At 36.5% G+C, this 26,188-nt stretch overlaps 2 protein-coding genes across 2 annotated transcripts; both read right to left on the reverse strand.

Annotated features, from left to right (window-relative positions):
* Positions 1–1,193: 1,193 nt before the first annotated feature.
* On the reverse strand, positions 1,194–6,098 carry LOC115700026 (uncharacterized). Its single transcript, XM_061112069.1, has 4 exons — positions 5,813–6,098; positions 5,627–5,715; positions 2,044–2,409; positions 1,194–1,917 (listed from the first exon to the last, which is right to left on the reverse strand). The coding sequence occupies exons 3-4, from the start codon at positions 2,401–2,403 to the stop codon at positions 1,426–1,428; spliced, it is 852 nt and encodes a 283-aa protein (XP_060968052.1). The 5' UTR covers positions 2,404–2,409; positions 5,627–5,715; positions 5,813–6,098; the 3' UTR covers positions 1,194–1,425.
* Positions 2,684–3,892, reverse strand: LOC115718073 (uncharacterized). Its single transcript, XM_061112651.1, has 2 exons — positions 3,397–3,892; positions 2,684–3,153 (listed from the first exon to the last, which is right to left on the reverse strand). Exons 1-2 carry the CDS (start codon positions 3,890–3,892, stop codon positions 2,684–2,686), a joined length of 966 nt encoding a protein of 321 aa, XP_060968634.1.
* Positions 6,099–26,188: the final 20,090 nt, after the last annotated feature.

A 26,188-nucleotide genomic window follows, 5' to 3' on the forward strand; every position in this document is an offset into this window, starting at 1 on the left:
CTTCTCTCTAGCAAATAGAAGTGAAATGATGATTTCCTTCGAGCTTGGCTAAACAGAGATAAATGGTTGAGTACTCATTTCAGTTCGCTTAAATATCATTTATACGGGGCTAAGTGTTTTAAGGATAAAATACATTGAAGGGTGTAACGGTAATTTAATCCCTATACAATAAAAATCATCTATAGAGGATCAATGATTATTGGGATTATAACAATGGATAATTGATAGCGTATCTAAATGGTGAAACTGTTGGGTTTTATGCCCTAAATAAAACTCATTTCAATATAATCAGATTTACTTATTAATATAGATCAGAAATAACATTTAATGTTGCATGGTTCACATGATTTATTTCATGATTATATGTACATAATGTATAAATTCATCTAAAACTCTTTTCACATACTTGATCATGTTTATTGTGTTGTCAACACATTGGAAAGTAAACATGACTATATGAATAAAGTTTCCTAGATTTATCAGACACAGGGTTTTACTGATATGATAATCTACAACAGAGTTTACTTGCATTTGGAGAAATGCTATGTTCTTTCCAAAGCATTGGTTAAAGTAAAGCTCAGGTTGGATGCATGGAGTATGCATCGGAAGGGACCGATATTGAAATTTAACTTAGATTTATTAAACTTACCGTAATATCTATTCAAGTCAATATCGCCTAGTTGATCCTAGATCAAATGATCTTAATCCTGTTATGATTAGGCTCAATCTCAAGAGGCTATTCGTGTTCTTTGATTTGTTAGTTAAGCCTACTTTTGGGTCAGGGTGATACGTACATTTTGGGCTCGTTTGGTACGCCGTATTGTATTGTATTGTAATGTATTGGGTTGTATTGTATTGGATTGGATTGTATAATTTTAATACAATACTATGTTTGGCATTGAATTGTATTAGTGTTGTGTTAAATTATACAATGTTTGGCTCACATTGTATTGTATTGTATTAATTAAAAATTTTGCAAAAATTAAAAAAATCAAATAAAAACTGAAAATAAAAATTAATAACTAAAAAAAAAATTAATGACACTATTTTTTTTTTTAAAAAAAAAGAAATTAAAAATGTTGAAATATTGAAAAAAACTAAAAAAAAAAAATAAATCAACTAAAAATATTAACTTTTTTTTTTAAAAAAAAAACGTGATTATAACCCGAATATTAATGTCAATTCTAAATAAATTGTCATAAAAAAGTAACCAATTTTTTTTTTTTTTTTAAAAATAAAGTTTACATAACTAAAATAAACCTTGTAGCACCGTCAAAGTTCAACCGACCAAATCAAAGTTCAACCAATAAAACCAAAGTTCAACCGACCAAATTAAAGTTCAACCAATAAAACTAAAGTTCAACCGACCAAATCAAAGTTCAACCGACCAAATTAAAGTTCAACCATTAAAACCAAAGTTCTCCATCAACGACTTGATCTAACTTCTCTGAGAACTCTTGTCACAAAAGCCTCTCGAATTTCTCCATCTATTGACTTGAAGGTTGCTACATATTCTGGCTTCTTCAACATGTACGTCAATGCATCAAGTTGATCATCAACTGAAAGTCCCATCGATTTCAACTCCTTAGCCAACTCCTTATCATTAGTAGTCCCTTGCACCATCAACCTCATTTGCTCGATTGAATGTTCAAACATTGTTTTGAACGTTGAAGCAATCTCCTTCATACCATCATCATCTGATCTAGATCTCTTTCTTCGACCTCTAGGTGAAGAAAGATTCTGATTTACTGACCTAGAATCGTCAGTCTCTTCTTCAGCTTCTATGTTCATATTCTCAACCATGTCTGCTGGTGCTTCTGCTCCTTTTCCGGTTGCTCTATCTTTTCCAAAAATATTAGCTAGTCTCTCATACATAGGAAAAGGTTTGTTTCTCCATCCCTTAGCATCCTTAATATTCTGCATAGATAAGTTAAATGTACATTAATATAATACCAAGAACAGTACTTGCCATAACATGTTGAATTAGTGAGAAAACATAAAATATACAAGAAAATAATAATAAATAATCTATAAAAAAGATACCTGAGTATATGTCAACCAAGCCTCATCACTATCAACCTGCACACATTTTTTTACATCGTTCCAAGAAAAGCCACTAGTGTTGAGCATGTCGAAGACTATACTATATTGCTTCTTCAACATTCGATATTTGTTCTCGATGTGTGGACTAGCTCTTATACCACTGCTGGGAATCAAGACATTCAATGCCTTTTCTATCTCCTTCCATGTCCCGGGTCTAACAGTTCCATTATCACATCTATTGCCGCCTTTCACCAGAACATCTTCAAGAATATTCAGCAATGCATCTTCTTCAAATTTACTCCACGTACGCCTAGAACTTTTATCGCTATAAACTTGGTCACTACTACCTCCAATATCCATATTCACCTGTATTTCTCATTTTCAAGTGTCACCATATTAATAAATTCTGCATGTATATCTCAAATTAATGTGTCTAATGTAAACAATGGTAAGAATAAAATCATCCAAACATTTAAAAGACAAAATAAAATTGAATAACTAAGATCAATGCGTCCAATACAAACAAAGTTAAATGACAACAAAAAGCAAGTAAGAATACATTCAAATTAATTAATGTGTCTAATACAAACAACAAGTAAGCAAAGTTTGTCCATACATGCAAGACTAAGAACCTCTACCATTAAAGTCCTCTATGTAGCCTCCATTCATTATACATTTGCATAGCTAAAGTGTTTCTCCATTCAGTCCATTGAGTTGAGGCTTCAACAGTATCAATTATTTCATGATCTTCATTAATTGTCTGATGAGTATCTTCTGCAGTATCCACTTGTCTATCAAGCTCAATTTCTGCTGGATCTAGAGACATTTCTCGCCGAATCAAATTATGCAAAATACAACACGCTGTAATTATTCGGCATTGTGTTGTTATTGGAAAAAATGACGTGCTCCTCAAGATTGACCATCTAATCTTAAGCAATCCAAAACATCTCTCAATGACATTTCTTGCAGATGCATGTTTCATATTAAAGTACTCCTCATGATTTCTAGGGACGTTTCTACCCCACTCAGATAAATGGTACGCAACTCCTCTATAAGGTGCTAAGAATCCTTCACCGTTAGTATATCCACCATCCACCAAATAATAATAACCTAAAGATAAAAAATTAACCAAAACTAATTTAGTGATCTAGAAAATTAAAATTTAGTGATGATTCAAAATATAAAATAATTTTTTTTCACTAAAATTACCTTTAGGGATCTTTAAGCCATTTTGCCTATTAATGGCATCACGAAGTACTCTAGAATCTCATGCTGAGCCCTCCCAACCCGGTAAAACAAATATAAACTTCATATCTCGAGAACAAACTCCTAATACATTTGTTGCGATCTTGCCTTTTCTTGTTCGATACCTTGGTTTGTCAACTTCAGACACTCGTACCTCAATGTAAGTACCATCTAATGCTCCTAGACAATTTTCAAACCATCTCCATCGACTATCAATGCAATTGGCAGGTACAGGATCTTGAGAAACTAATAAGTTTTCTTGTAACCTTAAAACCCCATGTAAAATTGAATTAAAATGTCTACTAATGGTTTCTCCCGATCGCTTAAATCTAGCGTTTAATGTACGATTTTTTACATGATGAGCAAGTGTATGAACAAACATACACACTTGTTCCTCAATTGTGACCGAACCATTTCTTTTCACCCTTCCATCAGTATGGAGCAATTCACATAATACTCCAAATGTTCTCCTATTCATTCTTAGATCATTCACACATGCTATGTCACTTTCACCAATCAAACTATCCAAATATTTTAACCGAGTCTCATGTCTAGCAAAAGTACGATCTAGAAACATACGTCTCCTATGACGGTTGCGTACCATTTTATACAATAATAATTGCAACATCATACACATGCTCATCATTTGAAAATGCCATGTGAAAAGAAATATCATAATCTTCTTTTGTTGCATATCCATATCTATTAATAGCATTCCATGTACATATAAAATGTCATATAACAACCATAGACACTAAAGCAAAAACTATATTATCATGAAAAACTACAGTACTATACAGTTTATTAGCAAACAATAAGATGTATCATTTCTTCAGAGTGGAACTTATTCTGATGTATTTACCAATTTCCACATGCTAAAAGCCTCTTATAGAAATCCTAACCGAAAGAAAGAGTTAAGACATATTACCCCAACAATAAGCAAAATAATTACAAAAGATTCCTCCCATTTACAGAATGGAATAGGATTTAACTACATAAACCGCTATGAGTTCACAGCTGGTAGTAACTGCCACATTAAAGTTCCATTTTTTCCACTAAAATCCAACTTCGAGTTTCTCTCGAATACCCCCAATTAGACTCTCTCCACCATGAGAGATTTTCTGACTACTCAAATGTTGGCTAGAAGAACATTACTAACCATTGTTTTGAGAGTAGAAATTGCTATGATATAATTGCCAATTTCCAAATGCATAAAGTCTTAAGAAATACACAGAGAAAAATCAAGTCTTTACCTCAAAATTAAGCAAAAGTAATTACAATTCTCCCATATAGAGAGAATCTTACACTACTTTACTTCATAAGATTCATTAAGGTTTTTAACTAAAGAAACCAATTTCAGTTCAAAAGTTTATGTCTCTAACACTAAAAATTTCCCAAGTTCCAAAAGAATTTCACTTCAAAATTCAAACTTTACGAGTTTCCCCGAAAGCTTGAATTAAACTGTCATTGTTCCATCCCGATCCTACCCAACTAACAAAATAAAGACAAGGAATTGCTTACTACAAACAGCAGAGGATTCTACTATCGTATTAGCTCTATCAAGCATAACTTGTCCTGTCCAAGTTTAAAATATCATAATAATTCTGCCTATTGACAAAGCTCTTCACCAAAAAAACGTAATAACAAACATTTATAACTACATGAAAGTTTAGAATCTCTCAATGAAAGATACCATTGTGCTCTTGCTAGAGCCACTGCTTCAAACTAAAGCAGCGGTCTTTCGGCTAACATTTAGGCAGAAGTTATTTAAAATTACAAAAGCTATTGTGTTTGCATCAGATGGCAAGTCTAAACTTGTGAATTATTTCAATAATGTTCTACTGTATGAATAGAAAAATTTTAGTGTATTTTCTTAAGAAGCACAGCAGCCTAGCTATAAATGAAACTCTAAACATTGTTTATGTGTGAAACTGTAAAAAGCCTAAAAACAATGGTGATGAGAGTGAAATGGCAGTTATTTTCTTCTTCTCATTCCATAACCCAATGTGTCTCTCGCCACACAGTTTGATTCCCAAAAAATAAATAAATAAATAAATAAATAAAAGGGATTCAATTTCAAACTCTTATCAAATCAGATATCAAAACCGTAGGAAAAAGAAGATGAATTCACAAACTACGAAATCTGAGATTCATACGAAATTTGAACAATATAGCGAAATTCAAACCCACTAAGGCTTAGCTTGGCTAATTAATAATATGGCTTTGGGTCAAAGAGAAAACCAGAACAAAATTGAAACAAGTCCCAACAACATTACAATTAATACAATGAAATATCAAAAGTAGAATAAACTACAAATACAAAAAATTGATAACTCACCTAGAGCAAAATAGCAGAACCTCGGCTCTTTCTGGGTTGTACGGAGAAGAATCGAGCAGCGTCTACTAGCAGCGGACGGCACACCTGGTCTATGAAAGGGAAAAGGGAATGATGACAATGGTAAATTAGGGAAAGAGATACACACACATACCAGAAGAATTAGAGAGAGAGAGAGAGAGAGAATACCAAATGAATCTGAGACATTGATATGCTAGAGAAGATGAAGTTGCTTTTCACTGAGAAATGAATCTGAGAGATCGATCTGCCAGAGAACCTCTTCACCGAGAAATCCAGGCCAAATCGGCCAGAGAATCGATGGCTGAACGGGAAAATGAAGAAGTTTGGGTGAGAGGGAGAGTACAATACAGCCTTATACACTGTTTTTATTCAGCATAAAATAATACAGGATAGATTGTATTAAAAATTAGGGTTGTAATATCTATTACAATACAAGGTTCCACCCAAACATTGTACTCTTATAATTTAATACAATACGGACCCCTTATACAGGGATCCAAACGAGCCCTTAGGGAACACGGTAGTGCAATTGAGTGGGAGCGCTAACATAAACATGGAATCTATAGCTTTTATCTGGCAAATAGTAAGTAAAGGATGATCTCCTTCGAGCTTGACCAAACGAAAAAAAAATGGTGGAGTACTCATTTCACATAAGCTGAAATATCATTTATACGGGGTTAAGTGTTTTAAGGATAAAATACATTGTAAAGTGTAACGGTAATCTAATCCCTTTACAGTGTAGATCATTCATATAGAGGATCATTGATCAAATTAGGATTATAACAATGGATAACTAATGATGTGTCTATATGGTGGAACATATAGAGCATGCTATATACTGAGAGTGCAATTCTAAGTTCTATGCGTGGATTCAACGAAGAATTAATAAGTCAGTGAATTTAGGTTATAAATTCTTGATCTGCTTATTGGAAGCTCGGTTATATAGACCCATGGTCCCCCCACTAGTTGAGATAATATTGCTTGTAAGACTCATATAATTGGTTTTGATTAATCAATTATAATTCTCAATTTAGACTATGTCTATTTGTGAATTTTTCACTAAGTAAGGGCGAAATTGTAAAGAAAGAGTTTTTAGGGCATATTTGTTAATTATGATACTTTGTATGATTCAATTAATAAATATGATAAATAATAATATTATTTAATAATTATTTATAGTTATTAAATAGTTAGAATTTTCATTTAAATGGTTGAATTTGAAAATTGGCGTTGTTGAGAAAATGAGATGCAGAAATGATAAAACTGCAAAATTGCAAAAAGTGAGGCTCACATCCACATTAAATAGGGCTGACCACTTTTATAGGATTTATCTTCTGATATTTTTATTATTTTAATGCCAAATAATTCAAACCTAACCCTAGTGGAATGCTATAAATAGATAGTGAATGCTTCACGAAATTTACACTTAACTTTCTACTTTTTCCTTCAGAGAAAAACCTGAGCCTTCTCTCTCTATACCTAGCCGCCACCTTCTTCTCTCTCTTCCCTCTTGAATTTCGAAATACTTAGTGATTAGAGTAGTGCCCACACACAGCAAGTGATACCTCAATTATAGTGAGTAAGATCGTGAAGAAAGACTTTCAACAAGAAGGAGTTTCAACACTAAAGAATCAGAGAAAGAGATCCAGGTTCAGATATTGATAATGCTCTGCGAAAGAAAAAATACAAGGGCTAGATATCTGAACGGAAGGAGTCATTACATTCGGCTGCACCCAATGTAAGGTTTCCTAAACTTTATATGTGTTTATTTCATAATCGTTTTAGAAGTTCATATTTACGGTGTTAATCAACATACTTGTGAGTAGATCTAAGATCCTGGTAAAATAATTTCCAACAACTGGCCTCAGAGCCATGGTAATTGATTTGCTTGCAAGAAATTTGGACTTAAAACGATTGTTTGATGTTTTGGATGGTATCATGTTGTATTGAGTGTTCTATGATGATTAATTGATGTTTGTGAATTTTCTTGAAAAATAATTGAATATCTGTTCCTGAAATTATTTTTATTGGATAGTATGGAAAAAGTTAAGCAATTTACCTCTTTACAGAACTCAATTTCGATTTAATTTGAATTAGTTATGATTTTTTGAAGTTTCGAAAATATCGGGGTGGTGTCACTGCACCACGCGTGCGCGCGGAAATCATGCAGCCTCCCCTTGCAACGTGTTTCCTCCCCCATGCAACCCTTAGAGCGCGCGCGGACAGTATGCTCAGTATACTGTCCGTACAGCTCGCAATTTTTTCGTTTTTATTCGATTTTTCATGCTTTTTCATGGATTTAACTTCCGATTTTTTGTGTAGTTTTGTATTTAGACATTTACTATTCCTATTTCAATTCTAATTATCATAATTAAATTAATTAATATTTTTTTTAATTTAATTCATGATATTAGTGTAATTTGAATTTGAAAATAGTAAATATCTATCTTTTTTTGCTTAATTATCTATCTTATTTTTAAATTTTATTTTATCTTATCTTATTTTTAAATTTAAGGTGAGATTTTAAATTTTTAAATTAAATATTTTTTTTAAATAATTTGACCTTATTTAAATTTAAAATAAGATAACTATAATCATGTAATTTTAAATAGAAGTAAGATATTTTGCTAACTTTTAAAATTTTGTTATTTTATTTATTTAAATTAAATCATAAATTCTGAAAAAGATATTTATTTATCTTTTTTATTTTTTATTGAATATTTAATTTATAAAATAACATTAAATTTTTAAAAGTAGTTAGCAAATTTTGAAATGATATTTAGGTTGGTTGAAACCTAATTTTTCAAAATTGTAGGTTTAATTTTAAATATTTTTTTTAATCAATTTCGAGATATATATATATTTTAATTTTTTTTGAAAATTAAATATTTTATTATTTAATTATTTTTTTTCGAAATTTAATTATTTAAAATTAAATAAATCATACATCCAACTATCCAGCTAATCTTGTTGGAGGAGTATGTGTTTTAGCTTGTTTGCAAGTTTTTAAAACCTATTATTGCTTGATTTCAAATAGCCATGGTTAACTTGTTGACAGATCCAATGATCTGATTTTAACTCATGGCTCCCTTGGTCAGGTAAATAATTTGTAACAGGTATATTTTCACAATCTTCTTTCATCTGTGTATGACCTAGTAACATGATAGGATCCATCCAAATTGTGTGTCTGTGTGAGCCTATGTGTTTAATTTTATTATAGATGCATATAGGTTGTTGTTGCTAAATAAAATAGAAGAAATTACACTCTATACCATTTTCATATTGTCCTCTTTCATTTTTACCCTCTTTTTTAAAGTCTATCATTTTTACCTCTTTTTTTAAACATTGTACCAATTTTGCCCCTGTCACTTCAAGATACTCTCCATGTGACTCTTTTATGTCAGGGTATTTTGGGTACAATACATATAAAAAGAGGTATGTTTCAAATAAATATAAAATTAGAGGCAAATTTGGTTAATTGATTAATAAAAGAGGCATTTTTCAACTTACCCCAATAAAATATCATAGTTTTTGATAGATTTTATTTAGGCCCATTTAGTTTTGGGCCTATTCAATTAATAACAGTTGTTCATTTTAAGGTTAAATTCCTCTCTTTTGGGCCTTGTGTGAGAGTTGGGAGCCATAGAAGTGGGTACGACACACTCAACCCAGCACCCCCTTACATGAACTACCCCAATTGTGAAGGCCCATTTGCCTGATTTGAATAACTGTACTAGGTTAATTAAATTAGTTTAACCTAATAAAATTGATTAGCAACATAATAAATTTCATTTATTTTGAAATTAATTTAAGAAAACCATAGTTTAAAGAATTTTAATTCTAAGCTAAACTATATGTATATTCTTGTATTTAATTAAATATAGAATTATAACCATCTAAATTCTTTCTGAAGCTTAATTTAAATTTTTCATTAAATATTCCTATTTAAGTTGAAAATTAGTTATCACTAACTAATCAACTTAAATCTGAATATCTTTTGAATTTCAAATTTCAAAATTAAGTTGAGGAATTTTAGGAATTGGTTATTAAGATTCTTTAGATATTTTTTAAGTTGATATTTTTTCAAATATTAACTTAAAATGGAATATTTTCAAATTAAGTGGTTACAACTTAATTTTTGATATTTAATTAAATTTAAATTTGAAAATATTTAAGTTCTAGATTTTTTCTAATACAACTTAAATTAGATATTTTTTTCAAATTTTGTGGAAAAGACACTTAGTCAAATTTTGTGGAAAAGATACAACTTATTATTTCTAATATTAAATAGGAAAATATTATACATTGTGAAATTAAATATTTAAATAATTAATTTTGGTACAATTTATTTTAAGTATATTTTTCCTAGTATTAAACTAGAGATTAATAATTAAGCCTTCTCTACACTTAATTATTTATTTCTTGAATTTAATACATTTAATTAAATTGAAAATTAAATATCTAAGTTGATTTTCATCATGATACTTAAATATTTCTTTTTCATGACACTTAATTAAATAGAAAATTATTTTTAGTTGAAATTTATTTTTTTCAACTAAATTTAAATAATTTTCAAAATATATTTTTTCTTTATTTTATTAATCAATTTTCGAAATTGCATTTCATAATGCAAGATGATTTTGAATTTATCTTGAAAAATAGATTAAAGTTATAAATTATTTATTTTAATTTTGGACCAACTTAAATCAATGATTTTTTCATTTAATGATTTATTAAAATAAATGAAGTAAAATATATTTAATTAGAAAATGAATTAATTAGTCCATGAAAATCTAGATAGATATTATCTGTTTTTTGCTTGAAGTATTTTTCTAGTGTATTTAATTAAATAGGAAAATTAATATTTAAGTTGATTTTCATCATCATACTTAAATATTTGAAATTTTTCTTATATATTTAATTAAATAGGAAAATTATATTTTTTGTTGTAAATTAATTTTATGAATTAATTTTGGGCTAACATTAAATTAGAATAATTTTTTCAAGATTTATTTTTTATTTTATTTTAAGATGCAATTTCGAAAATTGTATTCTTAAATACTTTAATTTTTCGAAATGCAATGTAACACCCTAACTAACATAGGCGTATTACGTGATTTTTAAACATGCTGTGCAGCTCGTTGCTAATCAACGAGGTTTGTGGAAAAATGTGATTAATTAAAATTTTTGCTTTTTAATTAAACTTATAAAATAATATTACAAAAGACTCGGGATCCCGATTATAAAATCATTTACAACAAGATTTAACTGTTTAACTGATACACAAAATAAAAGTCGCCTAGCGACCAGTTACAAACTCAGCCTCGCTGTCGCGATGATCGTACGCTCCAGGCCTAACCGCCCCGACATGTACAATCTTCACAAGCTCGCTCACGGTCCATCAGCTTTAGCCTTGCCTTTACCTACACATAAACGTAGAACTGTGAGTCGACAGACTCAGTAAGAAAAGCATACTAATAAACATACATAAAACCCGGTCATGATCAGACGCCCATACCCCTGATCATAACCCTAACTGCCGTGTCCAACACGATACTGAGTCCCGCTACTGCCGTGTCCAACACGGTACTGAGCCACTACTGCCATGTCCAACATGGTACTGAGTTTTGAACGTTCATAGGGACGGTACTATTGACAAGTATCCTCCTGATCGGTCGAACCGGTCATACTCCGGCTGCTGGTCATACTCCAGCCTGTACCGACGGGATAAGTCAATAGTACAGAACCACCAACCAAGTGGCAGCCTGATCGGTCGAACCGGTCATACTCCGGCTGCTGGTCATACTCCAGTCTGTACCGACGTGACAGGGTTGGGTGGTTCGAAGCCAACATACATAACTAATGTAATCTAACAGGCTTCCTACATGCACGCTAAACATGTAATCTACATATGCATACTGTTATACTAATCTTACCTGGATTCCGAATTCAGGTGTGCCGGTCAACCTGACTGGAACCTTAGCTGAGCTGCGGATTACAGGCTCCTAAACCATAAAAATCACAACACTATAAGTGACACGCTAAATCACTTCCCGGGGACTTAAACTAGGAACTAAAAGTTTCCCTATCGATAAAAAGCATGGCATTACCCCCCAAAACATAAAAACGAGGAAAACTAGGGTCCCTGAATTTTCCCCAACCAGAGTGACAGGTTGCCCAACCGGAATTCCGGTTCTGGGAAAATTCAGCACCCTCATCCGGAATTCCGGATGCACAACCGGAATTCCGGTTCCTCGCAGGCAGCAACAATCAAAAATTCATATCTTGCTCAAATCAATCCCAAATTGATTCAAACCTTCCAGACCTGTTCTATACCTCCCCTAGAACAATTCTAAGGCACCAAAACCACCCAGAAATCACAGAAACGAAAAGTGCCATTAAAGCTCAAGCTTTGAGTTCTAAACTCAAACTTGAGCAAAACCACCTAGCATGCATTCAAACCAACTTAAATCCTCTTAAACTAGCATAATATAACCTCTGAAAACAAATAAAAACATTAACAACAATACAGCAACAGTTTCACAACATTTTCATCAAAAATTACATTTTTGAGCTAGAAAATCCAAACTTGAAACAAGGTAGATTACATGCATTTCTAACAGCTTAATTAACCTCAATTTAACATGCTTACACCACAGAAATTAACAATAAAACACAGCAATAACAACAGCCACAAATTCATGCATGCATCAAACCACACTTTCTTAAAACACAAGAAAACATCAAGAGAAGTTATAAGTGATCCAACCTTGACTTGGATTACACAAAGAGGAGATGAAAATCACAAGATTTGAGCAGAAAAATCCCAGCCCTAGCAGCCCAAGCCTTGGCCGAAAAGGGAGAGAGAGAGAGAGCTTTGAGTGTGTGATTTTGAAATGTTTTTCTCAAATTTTGACTAAGTGTAGAAAGTGAGAAGAAAAAAGACTTTTAAGGCAAATAACACTTAATTTCAGCCAACTAAAATATAATTAAACATTTTATTTTCATTTAGCAAAATCACAAAAAGACAAATACTAATGGGGCAAAAAGACCATTTTGCCCCTCCACACTAAAACCACATAATAATCACTAAAGAGGTATTTTTGGAAAATTCTAAATTCCCGGCCATTCCCGACATTCCCAATGTCTAACAAACCGTCCCAAACAACTAACATACTAAGTTGTGATTTCTACTGAGCCAAACGCCGAGTTCCAAAATACCGGGCACCGAAAATGCAAAATATGAAAACTACTGAATGACATAACCATGCATTTCTGAATTCTATAAATAACAGTATAATAAATTATTTAAATAGCTATAAAAAATTTTCATAATTAATCATAATTAATTGCTAATTTCCAAATTAAACTAAGCGGGCTTTACAACTATCCCCCCCTTAAAAGGATTTCGTCCCCGAAATCTAACCTGAATAACTCTGGATATTGAGCTCTCATATTTGACTCTAGCTCCCAGGTGGCTTCCTCCACCTTGCTGTTTCTCCAGAGAACCTTGACCAATGCTATGGTCTTATTCCGAAGGACTTTATCCTTTCTATCCAGGATCTGCACTGGTTGTTCCTCATAAGTCATGTCTGGCTGTAGCTCAAGACTCTCATAACTGAGTATATGAGAGGGATCTGAAACGTATTTTCTCAACATCGAGACGTGGAATACGTTGTGAACTGCTGATAAGGCTGGAGGCAACGCTAACCGATATGCCACTTGACCTATCTTCTCGAGAATCTCGAAAGGTCCTGTAAATCTAGGGCATAACTTGCCCCTTTTCCCGAAACGTTTAATCCCCTTCATCGGAGATACCCGTAAAAACACATGGTCCCCTACTTGGAACTCAACATCTCTGCGTTTCGGATCTGCGTAACTCTTCTGTCTGCTCTGTGAGGCAAGCATTCTAGCTTTTATCTTTTCTATTGCCTCATTGGTCCGCTGCACTGACTCTGGACCTAGGTATTTCCTCTCCCCTGTCTCATCCCAGTGGATGGGAGACCTACACTTCCTACCGTATAACAGTTCATAGGGAGCCATCCCTATCGTACTCTGATAACTGTTGTTGTAAGAAAATTCTATCAACGGTAGATACTTATTCCATGAGCCTTCAAAGTCCATAACACAGGCTCTCAACATGTCCTTCAATATCTGAATTGTCCTTTCGGACTGACCATCTGTCTGAGGATGGAATGCTGTACTAAATTTCAGCCTTGTACCCATTGCCCGTTGCAAACTTTGCCAAAATTTGGAGGTGAACTTCAGATCCCTGTCCGAAACAATAGACTTCGGTACCCCGTGAAGTCTTACTATCTCTCTGACATACGCCCGCCAACTGATCCACTGTAAATGTTGTTCTAACCGGCAGAAAATGAGCAGATTTCGTAAATCGATCCACCACTACCCAGATGGAATCAAATAAACCCATGGTCCTAGGTAACCCGACCACAAAATCCATCGTGATATCTTCCCATTTCCATTCTGGTAGGGTTAGAGGCTGCAACAACCCTGCTGGTCTCTGATGTTCAGCCTTAATCTGCTGACAAGTGAGGCATCTCGATACGAATTCTACCAAATTCTTCTTCATACCGCTCCACCAGAAGTACGGTTTCAAATCTTGGTACATCTTAGTGGTGCCGGGATGCAGAGAATACGGGGTAGAATGAGCCTCCTCAAAGATCTCATTCCTAAGTTCCACACTATTCGGAACACAAACCCTGGCTTTATATAAAAGCATCCCACTGTCTGCCACTGAAAAGTCCTTGGCTTGACCAGCCAACACCTCATCTCGGATCTTCACTAACTCTGGATCCGTCATCTGAGCAACTTTTATTCTTTCCAACAGATCAGATTGCAGCGTTAAGTTGTGAAGCTGACCTACCACAAACTCAATGTTGGATCTAACCATATCCTCTGCTAGCTGAGGTGAGATCCGAACCATACTAGCTACTTGCCCGGGACCCTTTCTGCTCAGGGCATCGGCCACTACATTGGCTTTTCCGGGGTGATAGAGGATCTCACAATCGTAATCTTTCACTAATTCCAACCAACGCCTCTGTCTCATATTCAAATCCTTCTGAGTAAAGAAATATTTGAGACTTTTATGGTCGGTATAGATCTCGCACTTTTCCCCGTAAAGATAATGCCGCCAAATCTTCAATGCGAAAACCACTGCGGCCAACTCTAGATCATGAGTCGGGTATCGCTGTTCATAATCCTTTAACTGACGGGAGGCATAAGCGATAACCCGATCGGCTTGCATCAATACACACCCCAAACCCTGTTTGGATGCGTCACAATAAACTACGAACTTCTCCTTGTCTGAAGGCAAAGCTAGCACTGGAGCGGTAATCAACCTTTGCTTTAGCTCCTGAAAGCTAGCTTCACACTTGTCTGACCAAATGAACCGCTGATTTTTCTTTGTAAGTTCGGTTAGGGGCATTGAAATTTTAGAAAACCCTTCCACGAACCTACGGTAGTACCCAGCTAGACCTAAGAAGCTTCTGATCTCTGTCACTGTCTTCGGTCTCGGCCAATCCCTGACGGATTCGATCTTCCCGGGATCCACCTTGATCCCATATTTGCTCACAATGTGCCCTAGGAAGGACACTTGAGATAGCCAGAACTCACATTTCTTGAACTTGGCATAAAGCTTATGTTCTCGAAGTCGTTGCAGTACCATCTGAAGATGTAACTCATGCTCCTCTTCTGATTGAGAGTACACGAGGATGTCGTCGATAAACACAATCACACAGATATCGAGGAAATCCTTGAATAATCTATTCATCAAGTCCATGAATGCTGCAGGAGCATTGGTTAGTCCGAATGACATAACCAGAAATTCGTAATGTCCATACCTAGTGCGGAAAGCCGTCTTCGGAATGTCCTCCTCTCGGATTCTCAACTGATGATAACCCGAACGGAGATCAATCTTAGAAAAGACCGTCTTCCCCTGAAGCTGATCGAACAAATCATCGATCCTAGGTAATGGATATTTATTCTTCACCGTTAGCTTGTTCAACTCCCTGTAGTCGATGCACATCCTCATAGATCCATCCTTCTTCTTGACGAATAAAACCAGGGCTCCCCAGGGTGACACACTGGGCCGAATGAACCCTATGTCAAGCAACCCTTGGAGCTGAATCTTTAATTCCTTAAGTTCAGCTGGAGCCATTCTATACGGGGCTTTGGAAACCGGTTCCACCCCTGGTGCCAAGTCTATCACGAAGTCAATCTCCCGCTGAGGTGGTAACCCTGGAAGTTCTTCGGGAAAAACATCCAAAAATTCCCGAACCACCCTGATGTCCTCTGGCCGAATGGTATCTGGCCGAGTGGTGTCCACCACTACGGCCAGAAACCCTAAACAACCGCCATGCAATAAATTTCTAGCTGACATGGCCGAAATCACCGGGATCCGGGATCCCTGAACTGAACCAACGAACACGAATGGTTCTTCACTTTCCGGTTGGAAGATCACCATCTTCCTTTTACAATCAATGCTCGCCGAATATTTAGATAGGAAATCCATTCCTAAAATAATATCGAATTCGACTAAACTCATCTCTATCAGATCAGCACTTAACTCTCTACCATCTATCCTGATCGGCATAGACCTAATCCACCTATTGGAGATAACCAATTCTCCACCAGGTAATAGGGTTCCAAACCCTGATTCATATCTATCGAACGGTCTACCCAATTTACTAAAGACTCTGGCCGCCACATAAGAATGTGTAGCCCCAGAATCAAACAGCACTGAATATAGCGAGTTATTAATAGAAAGCTGACCTATGACAACTGATGGGCTGACATCTGCATCAGCCTGAGTGATAGCGAACACCCTGGCTGGAGTGGGTATCGCTGGAGCTCTCGGTGCCTCTGATCGGAGCTGGGGACAGTCCCTCTTGAAGTGTCCGGGCATGCCACAGTGAAAGCATCCCTGACCTTTGCACTCACCCCGATGGTGCCTCTTGCAGCTAGGGCACTCGGGATAGGAGAATCGGGTCTCAGTACCACCAGGACGACTCCCTCTGTTCTGGTTCCCCCGGAACCTCTTGTTCTGATTCGAGCCACCGGAAGCAGTGGGTGCTCTCTTCCTCTGATCAATGGCCGAACCACTACTCCCCCTGCTGAAACCTGATGCAAGAGGGGTAGGAGCCCCGCCACTCACGGAGTACTAGCTGACTCCGACATACACCCAACTGCGCCCTCAGCTCGCAGTGCCTTCTCCACCATCTGAGCATAGGTGGTGCTGTCGTCTGTGGTAATCATCAGATCATGTTTGATCTTGGCGTTCAACCCGTCCAGATACTTCTCCTTCTTGCTGAAGTCGGTCGGCACAATTCTCGAGGCTAACCTCGCCAACCGATCAAACTGAGCAGTATACTCAGTGACGCTCATATTCTCACGCTGGGTCAGGTGAGTGAACTCTTTCCTCTTGGCGCTTCTGACCGCCTCATTATAGTACTTCGCGTTGAAGAGTTCCTGGAACCTTTCCCAGGTCATGGTGGTGACGTCGTGGATCTGCGACACCATGTCCCACCAGACTAGAGCGTCCTCCTGGAACTGGAAAGTGGCACACACCACTCTGTCGTTACCGGTGACACCCATGAAATTCAGGATCTTGGTAATCACCGTCAGCCACTGCTCGGCTTTCATCACGTCCGGACCTCCCAGGAAAACCGGAGGTGCTTGCTTCTGGAACCGCTCATACAGAGGTTCCAATCTATGGGCCGCCACCACTATCTCGGCCTGGGCAGCAGGGGCAGGTGCCACTGGAACTACGGGCACTAGGACTGCAGGAGCACCCTGCTGTCTCAACCTCTGAATCTCGAGGTCTTGCTCTTCAATCCGGGCTTGCATTTCCGCAAACCGCAACTCCCAATTCTGGGTTCCCTGATCGGCTGGGGGAGCCTGGGCAGCCTGTGGCGGGTTCTCACCACCCCGTCCACGAGCCCTGCCTCGGGGACCTCTATCTCGGCCCCTAACAGGTGGGGGAAACTGAGCTCCCTGTCCTTGGTTCGACCCTACGGAGTTGCCCTGACTCCTGGTAGTCCGCCTGGCGTCCATCTGATTAGAACCGCCTGCGAAACTGAGAGTTGGCATATCAGGTCGTATTCAAGGAGAGCTTACTAATGCCGCTTAATTTGGAAATTAAAAACGAAACATGCGCCTATTCTACTATCAGGCTACTAACATGCTTCCTAACAGACTTTTCTTTTTCATAACTGAATAAAATAAACTACTAAAGCAATAAAGGCTTACTGAACCGTGAAACGAGCTAACTGCTGATGATGATTGTACATGTCGTGACGATCTTCGGAAGACAACACCGCGCTCGATACCAAATTGTAACACCCTAACTAACATAGGCGTATTACGTGATTTTTAAACATGCTGTGCAGCTCGTTGCTAATCAATGAGGTTTATGGAAAAATGTGATTAATTAAAATTTTTGCTTTTTAATTAAACTTATAAAATAATATTACAAAAGACTCGGGATCCCGATTATAAAATCATTTACAACAAAATTTAACTGTTTAACTGATACACAAAATAAAAGTCGCCTAGCGACCGATTCTGAAACTCGGCCTCGGCGTCCCGATGATCGTACGCTCCAGGCCTAACCGCCCCGACATGTACAATCTTCACAAGCTCGCTCACGGTCCATCAGCTTTAGCCTTGCCTTTACCTACACATAAACGTAGAATTGTGAGTCGACAGACTCAGTAAGAAAAGCATACTAATAAACATACATAAAACCCGGTCATGATCAGACGCCCATACCCCTGATCATAACCCTAACTGCCGTGTCCAACACGATACTGAGTCCCGCTACTGCCGTGTCCAACACGGCATGCGAGCCACTACCGCCATGTCCAACATGGTACCGAGTTTTGAACGTTCATAGGGACGGTACTATTGACAAGTATCCTCCCGATCGGTCGAACTGGTCATACTCCAGCTGCTGGTCATACTCCAGCCTGTACCGACGGGATAAGTCAATAGTACAGAACCACCAACCAAGTGTCAGCCTGATCGGTCGAACCGGTCATACTCCGGCTGCTGGTCATAATCCAGCCTGTACCGACGTGACAGGGTTGGGTGGTTCGAAGCCAACATACATAACTAATGTAATCTAACAGGCTTCCTACATGCACGCTAAACATGTAATCTACATATGCATACTGTTATACTAATCTTACCTGGATTCCGAATTCAGGTGTCTTGGCCAACCCGATTTGGAACCTTAGCTGAGCGGCGGATTACATGCTCCTAAACCATAAAAATCACAACACTATAAGTGACACGCTAAATCACTTCCCGGGGACTTAAACTAGGAACTAAAAGTTTCCCTATCGATAAAAAGCATGGCATTACCCCCCAAAACATAAAAACGAGGAAAACTAGGGTCCCTGAATTTTCCCCAACCGGTAGACCGGTTGCCCAACCGGAATTCGGTTCGGGAAAATTCAAGACCCTCATCCGAATTCGGATGCACAACCGAATTCCGTTCCTCGCAAAGAACAATCAAAAATTCATATCTTGCTCAAATCAATCCCAAATTGATTCAAACCTTCCAGACCTGTTCTATACCTCCCCTAGAACAATTCTAAGGCACCAAAACCACCCAGAAATCACAGAAACGAAAAGTGCCATTAAAGCTCAAGCTTTGAGTTCTAAACTCAAACTTGAGCAAAACCACCTAGCATGCATTCAAACCAACTTAAATCCTCTTAAACTAGCATAATATAACCTCTGAAAACAAATAAAAACATTAACAACAATACAAAGAATAGCTTTCATTAACATTTTCATCAAAAATTACATTTTTGAGCTAGAAAATCCAAACTTGAAACAAGGTAGATTACATGCATTTCTAACAGCTTAATTAACCTCAATTTAACATGCTTACACCACAGAAATTAACAATAAAACACAGCAATAACAACAGCCACAAATTCATGCATGCATCAAACCACACTTTCTTAAAACACAAGAAAACATCAAGAGAAGTTATAAGTGATCCAACCTTGACTTGGATTACACAAAGAGGAGATGAAAATCACAAGATTTGAGCAGAAAAATCCCAGCCCTAGCAGCCCAAGCCTTGGCCGAAAAGGGAGAGAGAGAGAGAGCTTTGAGTGTGTGATTTTGAAATGTTTTTCTCAAATTTTGACTAAGTGTAGAAAGTGAGAAGAAAAAAGACTTTTAAGGCAAATAACACTTAATTTCAGCCAACTAAAATATAATTAAACATTTTATTTTCATTTAGCAAAATCACAAAAAGACAAATACTAATGGGGCAAAAAGACCATTTTGCCCCTCCACACTAAAACCACATAATAATCACTAAAGAGGTATTTTTGGAAAATTCTAAATTCCCGACCATTCCCGACATTCCCAATGTCTAACAAACCGTCCCAAACAACTAACATACTAAGTTGTGATTTCTACTGAGCCAAACGCCGAGTTCCAAAATACCGGGCACCGAAAATGCAAAATATGAAAATTACTGAATGACATAACCATGCATTTCTGAATTCCATAAATAACAGTATAATAAATTATTTAAATAGCTATAAATAATTTTCATAATTAATCATAATTAACTGCTAATTTCCAAATTAACCTAAGCGGGCTTTACATGCAATATATATTTATAGAAAATTAAATTTGAGTTGTAAATTAATTAATTTTGTAACAACTTAAATTGAATATTTTTCTAAATATTTATTGGAAATTATTACTAAGATGGAAATAATTCATGTTATTTTCATATCCATCAAAGTAAAATTTATAAATATTAAATTAAAATTTATATTTAGAATTTTTCATTCTAAATTGGAAATTTTAATTAAATAAATATATATTTAAAATAAATATATTAAAATAAGTATCAAAGAAAATACAACTCTCTTTAAATAATGAGCTTTATTATTATTAGGACATTCGATCTCCATTGTTGGTCTTACAATAGTTAAATGTTTTCAATATAACCTCGAGAAGCTAGACTTCGTCCCCCTTATGGATAGTTATTCGTTGAACGCATTTAACACCGTAAGATCTCATTTGATAAGTGTTTTGTAAGTTTTCGTCTCTATTAGACTCTCCCCTACGGTGACTACTTAGAGATAAACTTATAAAACACGAAACAATGGTGGAAGTGTTGGAATTTATTTTACCATGATCTTAGATCTACTCACAAGTATGTTTATTAACACCCTAAATATGAACTTTCTAAAACGATGAAATAAACACATATAAAGTTTAAGAAACCTTACATTGGGTGCAGCGGAATTAAATGACTCCTTCCGTTTAGATATCTAGCCCTTGATTCCTTTCTGTAGCAGAGCATTATCAATATCTGAACCTTGATCTCTTTCTCTGAATCTTTGATGCTGAAACCTCCTTCTTGCTGAAAGTCTTTCTTCACGATCTTCCTCACTATGATTGAGGTATCACTTGCTGTGTGTGGGCACTACTCATACACTAAGGATTTCGAAATCTCAATGAGAAAGAGAGAGAGAGAGAGTGGGTTCGGCCAAAGATAGGGAGAGAGAAGGCTCAGTTTTTTCTGAATCAGAAGTGTCAGAAGAAAAGTGTAATTTTCCTGAAGCCTTCACTATCTATTTATAGCATTCCACTAGGGTTAGGTTTGAATTATTTGGCATTAAAATAATGAAAAAATCAGTTTAAATTTCTTACAAAAGTGGTTGGCCCTATACAAGTGGATTTGGGCCTCACTTTTTGCAATTTTGCAGTTTTATCTTTTCTGCATCTGATATTTTCATTATTTTAATGCCAAATAATTCAAACCTAACCCTAGTGGAATGCTATAAATAGATAGTGAATGCTTCAGGAAATTTACACTTAACTTTCTACTTTTTCCTTCAGAGAAAAACCTGAGTCTTCTCTCTCTATACCTAGCCGCCACCTTCTTCTCTCTCTTCCCTCTTGAATTTCGAAATACTTAGTGATTAGAGTAGTGCCCACACACAGCAAGTGATACCTCAATCATAGTGAGGAAGATCGTGAAGAAAGACTTTCAGCAAGAAGGAGTTTCAGCACTAAAGAATCAGAGAAAGAGATCCAGGTTCAGATATTGATAATGCTCTGCGACAGAAAGGATACAAGGGCTAGATATCTGGACGAAAGGAGTCATTATATTCCAGTACACCCAATGTAAGGTTTCCTAAACTTTATATGTGTTTATTTCATAATCTTTTTAGAAGTTCATATTTAGGGTGTTAATCAACATACTTGTGAGTAGATCTAAGATCCTGGTAAAATAATTTCCAACAGAAACATATAGAGCGTTTTATATAACTGAGAGTGCAATTCCAAGTTCTATGTATGGATGCAATAAGGAATTAATAAGTCAGTGAATTTACCTGGTAAGTTCTTAGTCTGCTTATTGGAAGCTCGGATATATAGGCCCATGGTCCTCATACTAGTTGAAACAATACTACTTGTAAGACTCAGTTAATTGATTTTGATTAGGCAATTATAATTGTAAAATTGGACTATGTCTAGTTTATGAATTTTCACTAAGCAAGGGCTAAATTGTGAAGAAAGAGTTTCTAGGGTTTATTTGTTAATTAAGAGACTTTGTTTAGTCTAATTAATAAATATATTAAATGACAATATTATTTAATAATTAATTTTTAGTTATTAAATAATTAGAATTAGCATTTAAATGGTTAAATTGGATAATTAGTATTTTTGAGAAAATAAGATGTAGAAATGATAAAACAACAAAATTACGAAAGTGGGGCCCATTATCCTTAACCATGGCGGGCCACTTATGTAGGGTATTTATCATTTATTTTTTTATTATTTTAATGCCAAATAAATCTAACCTAACCCTAGGTGGTTGACTATAAATAGGTAGTGATGGCTTCAGGAAAAAGATGATGCATCTCATTCCTTCAAGAAATCTCAAAGCTTTCTTCCTAAACCTAGCCGCCACCTTCTCTCTCTCTTCTTCACTTCTGAAAAACTGAATCCCATAGTGAGTGAGTGAGTGCCCACACACATCAAGTGGTACCTCAATCATAGTGTGGAAGATTGTGAAGAATCCAGATTCAAGAGAAGGACATTCGGACTCAGATCTTGGTGATACTCTGCGACTGATTGGATACAAGGGTTAGTGGAAGGAGACATTATATTCCGCTGTAACCTCTGTAAAGTTTCTCATACTTTATATGTGTTTATTTCATATTGTTTTAGAAGTTCATATTTAGGATGTTAAACAACATACTTGTTAGTAAATCTAAGATCCTAGTAAAATATTTCCAACAACTGGTATCAGAGTCATGGTAATTGATTTACTTTCAAGAAATTTGGACTTAAAACGATTTGTGTGTGATTTGGATGGTTTCATGTTGATTTGTGTGTTATATGATGATTGATTGATGCTTGTGAAATTTTATGAAAAATAATTGAATTTTTGTTTCTAAAATTATTTTTGTTGGATATTTTGGAAAATATTAAGCAATTCACTTTTTTACACTATAAAATCCAAAGGGGGTGAACCACTATAAAATTTAAAGGGGGTGAACCACTATAAAATTCTTGTATTTGTCTTTGGTGAATTTACTTTTGCAAACTGGTTTACTTTGATTAACTATTGTTTGTGTTCATCTTGCTCATTTTACGATCTTTTTAGATCCGTTGCTGAAAAACCGCATCAACAGTTTGGTGCTTTCATTGAGAGCAATGAACACAAGTGTTAATCACCCCTTACTATCATGGTGAGTACGAGACTAAGGAACTATGAGAAGGCGGACCATGATGATCCCATGAACGAAGGGAACACCACGAAGAGTACCAACCCGCTGAGCCCGCTGGCGAGGGGACCTCTCGACGTCCAGGCAAACAACCTATGCCTGACGACAAAGAGATGCGAGAAGCTCATCATCACCATCCCATGGTGTACGACGAACTACCAATGTCCATGAGGTGTTCATGGAAAACGAGGCATTGCACTAGCGTTTAGATGAAACTCTCAGACTCAACAAAGAGTAGTAAGAGAGATATGGAGCCAAGGAAGCCACAAGGCCACAACGAAGAGGAACCCGCGGGCATCCCAAGACGGCAAGAAGGGACGACACCGTGGGAGTTGTTCGACAGGTTACCCTCTCGAAGGCCAAGAGTGATATAGGTCACGAACAACCCAAAGTCGTGATACTAATTGTAATGCCATACCACAACAACCTTGTCGTGAGAACGACAACCATGGCAGGAGGAGTGAGCGTCCTCCTTCACAATAACGACAACGCGTAACAACCTTGGGTTATGAGAATAGGAGGAACAATGCACCCCCTCCTACACAACAACAAACTAGGAGGGACACACAAGGACCTACTACCCCCACAAGATAATGCTACACATTCCCCACGAGGAGGCTCCCGTGAGGAGATGGGCACAACACGCAACAATGGAGTCCTGCCATCTCAACCATCTCCAGCTCTTAAGGGTATTGGTGTTGATGAGGGGGGAAGAGACCATGTTCAAAACCCTCTTTCACCAATCATGTTCCCCCCATCACTAATAAGGCATCCTGAGCCTCCACGTACTAAAGCACCAGCATCACATCAACCAACAAATTTTCATTCTTTCACAGAATCAAATTCTTCTTTCTAGTTTTTGTCATGTGCAAATTAATTCTTTTTGTCCATAAAAGTGATAAGTGGCAAAGGGAAAGAAATGGCATTTAGACTTTAAGTGAAGACTGTGTGGCACTTATCCCAAAAGTATTTTTGGAAATCCTTGGACAAATGCAAGTCATGGCCTTTTCTACTTTAAATAATGCCTTTCCCCTCATTTGAATTACACATACCCAAAATTTCATTCAGTGTTTGTTGAAATTCCTAAGTGAGAAAAATATGTGTTTTTAGTTACTTTACTTGTATAAGCTTGTATAATTTCTTTGAATATGTTAACTTGAATGCTTGTATTGTTGAATTGTCTTTGTCTTGATTAAATAAATGACACATCACTATAAGAGTATTTTCTTGACCGAGAACCCCAATAGTTTGCCAATATTGGAATACTCTTTCATCGCTTGAAATTTATGGACTTTCATGGTGGGCCATGTCACGTCACCATTAGTGCCAATGGTCATTTCTATGAGCGTGCCATACTGCCACATGAGCGAAAGTTGAATGTTGTTGAGCATAAAACTGCATGGGCAATTTTGTCTTTCTTCTATAACTTTAGGATCACACATGGGTCCCACTATATGTGTTGCATGACATTTTTTGTGAAAATGCTTCTTTCTTAGTCTAGTGCGTTGTGTTACCTTTTCCAAGAAAACGGAGAAATTATTCATGAGACATATATTCCTCTTCTAACTTGCAAAAACTTTCCTTCTCGGGTTCTAACTTCTTTTTTATTTTTATTAATTTTTTAGGAACAAAAAAGAAGAGTTATGGGACCGGAGTCACAAATCATGTAGTGTAATAATGCTCCTGCAGATGTAGAGGACTCGGCCACTAGGGATCCTACCCAAAAGATTAGGATTAAGACTAAAGCTGCGGGGGTGTACTTTGAGGCAAGCTGCATCACCACTCCATTCAAAAACATTGACCAAGTTCGACATTCCCTTAAAGTTCAAGAACTTAGCTTTGGAGTGTGAATGCTATGTAGAACTCCTGTACCTGATGAGCGTAAGTGTACACCACCACATAATGACATGTACGCATGGGCACTTCTCTTTTCATGGCGGAGGTCATGCTTCCACTAGCACCATACTTTTAGAGTATATTTGGAGCTTTGGGACTAGCTCCGTTTCAATTATCTTCTAATAGCTATAGAATCTTGGTTGGTTTCTAGTCTCTTTATCACACATGGGGCTATGAGACCAAACACCCAATGATTTTTTATTTATGTATCAACCAAGGGCTAGTCCTGCCGAAAATGAAAGGCGTGGAGATAGCTTCCACTACCTTTATTATGTGACGAACCCAATGATACTACATGGTCTTCCTAGCAAGGAACCAGGCAAGAAGCATGAGTTCTTTTGGGTATGGAGCCTGTACAGAGATTATGCCTTCAAGCATATTGTTATTACCCCTTAGCAATTCAGCTCCATTTGTTTTTCTTCACATTCATTGTTGATGTAAGTACTAACTTGTACCTTGGTTTTAAGGGCTATCCATATTCCGCCATTGGACTAGTTAAACGAAAGGGTGACCTTTCTTCAAAATGTTCATATTTGTCAACGAAACCTTCGCCTTCTTCTTCATGACGACTGTCTTTGGGAGTGCGATCTCTTAGAAGGTGTAAAGAATACCGTAGATAGCTCCCTCAAAAAGGTGTATAATTGGGAGAGCTTAGTTGATCTGACCCGCTCATCTCGAAAATGGCAGGCCAAATTGGTGTTAACTCTTAACACTCCTATTCAAAACTTATGCCCCAAACATACCGAATGCGAGACTAGCAACTCAGGAGGTAACATGTGTGACTTGTACCTTAGACTTTCAAGTAGAGTTGGGGGGGGGTTCCCCACACTTCTCTAAAGAGCTTTCCACTTAC

This window comes from Cannabis sativa, chromosome 3 (assembly GCF_029168945.1).
Source record: "Cannabis sativa cultivar Pink pepper isolate KNU-18-1 chromosome 3, ASM2916894v1, whole genome shotgun sequence".
Lineage (NCBI taxonomy): Eukaryota > Viridiplantae > Streptophyta > Magnoliopsida > Rosales > Cannabaceae > Cannabis > Cannabis sativa.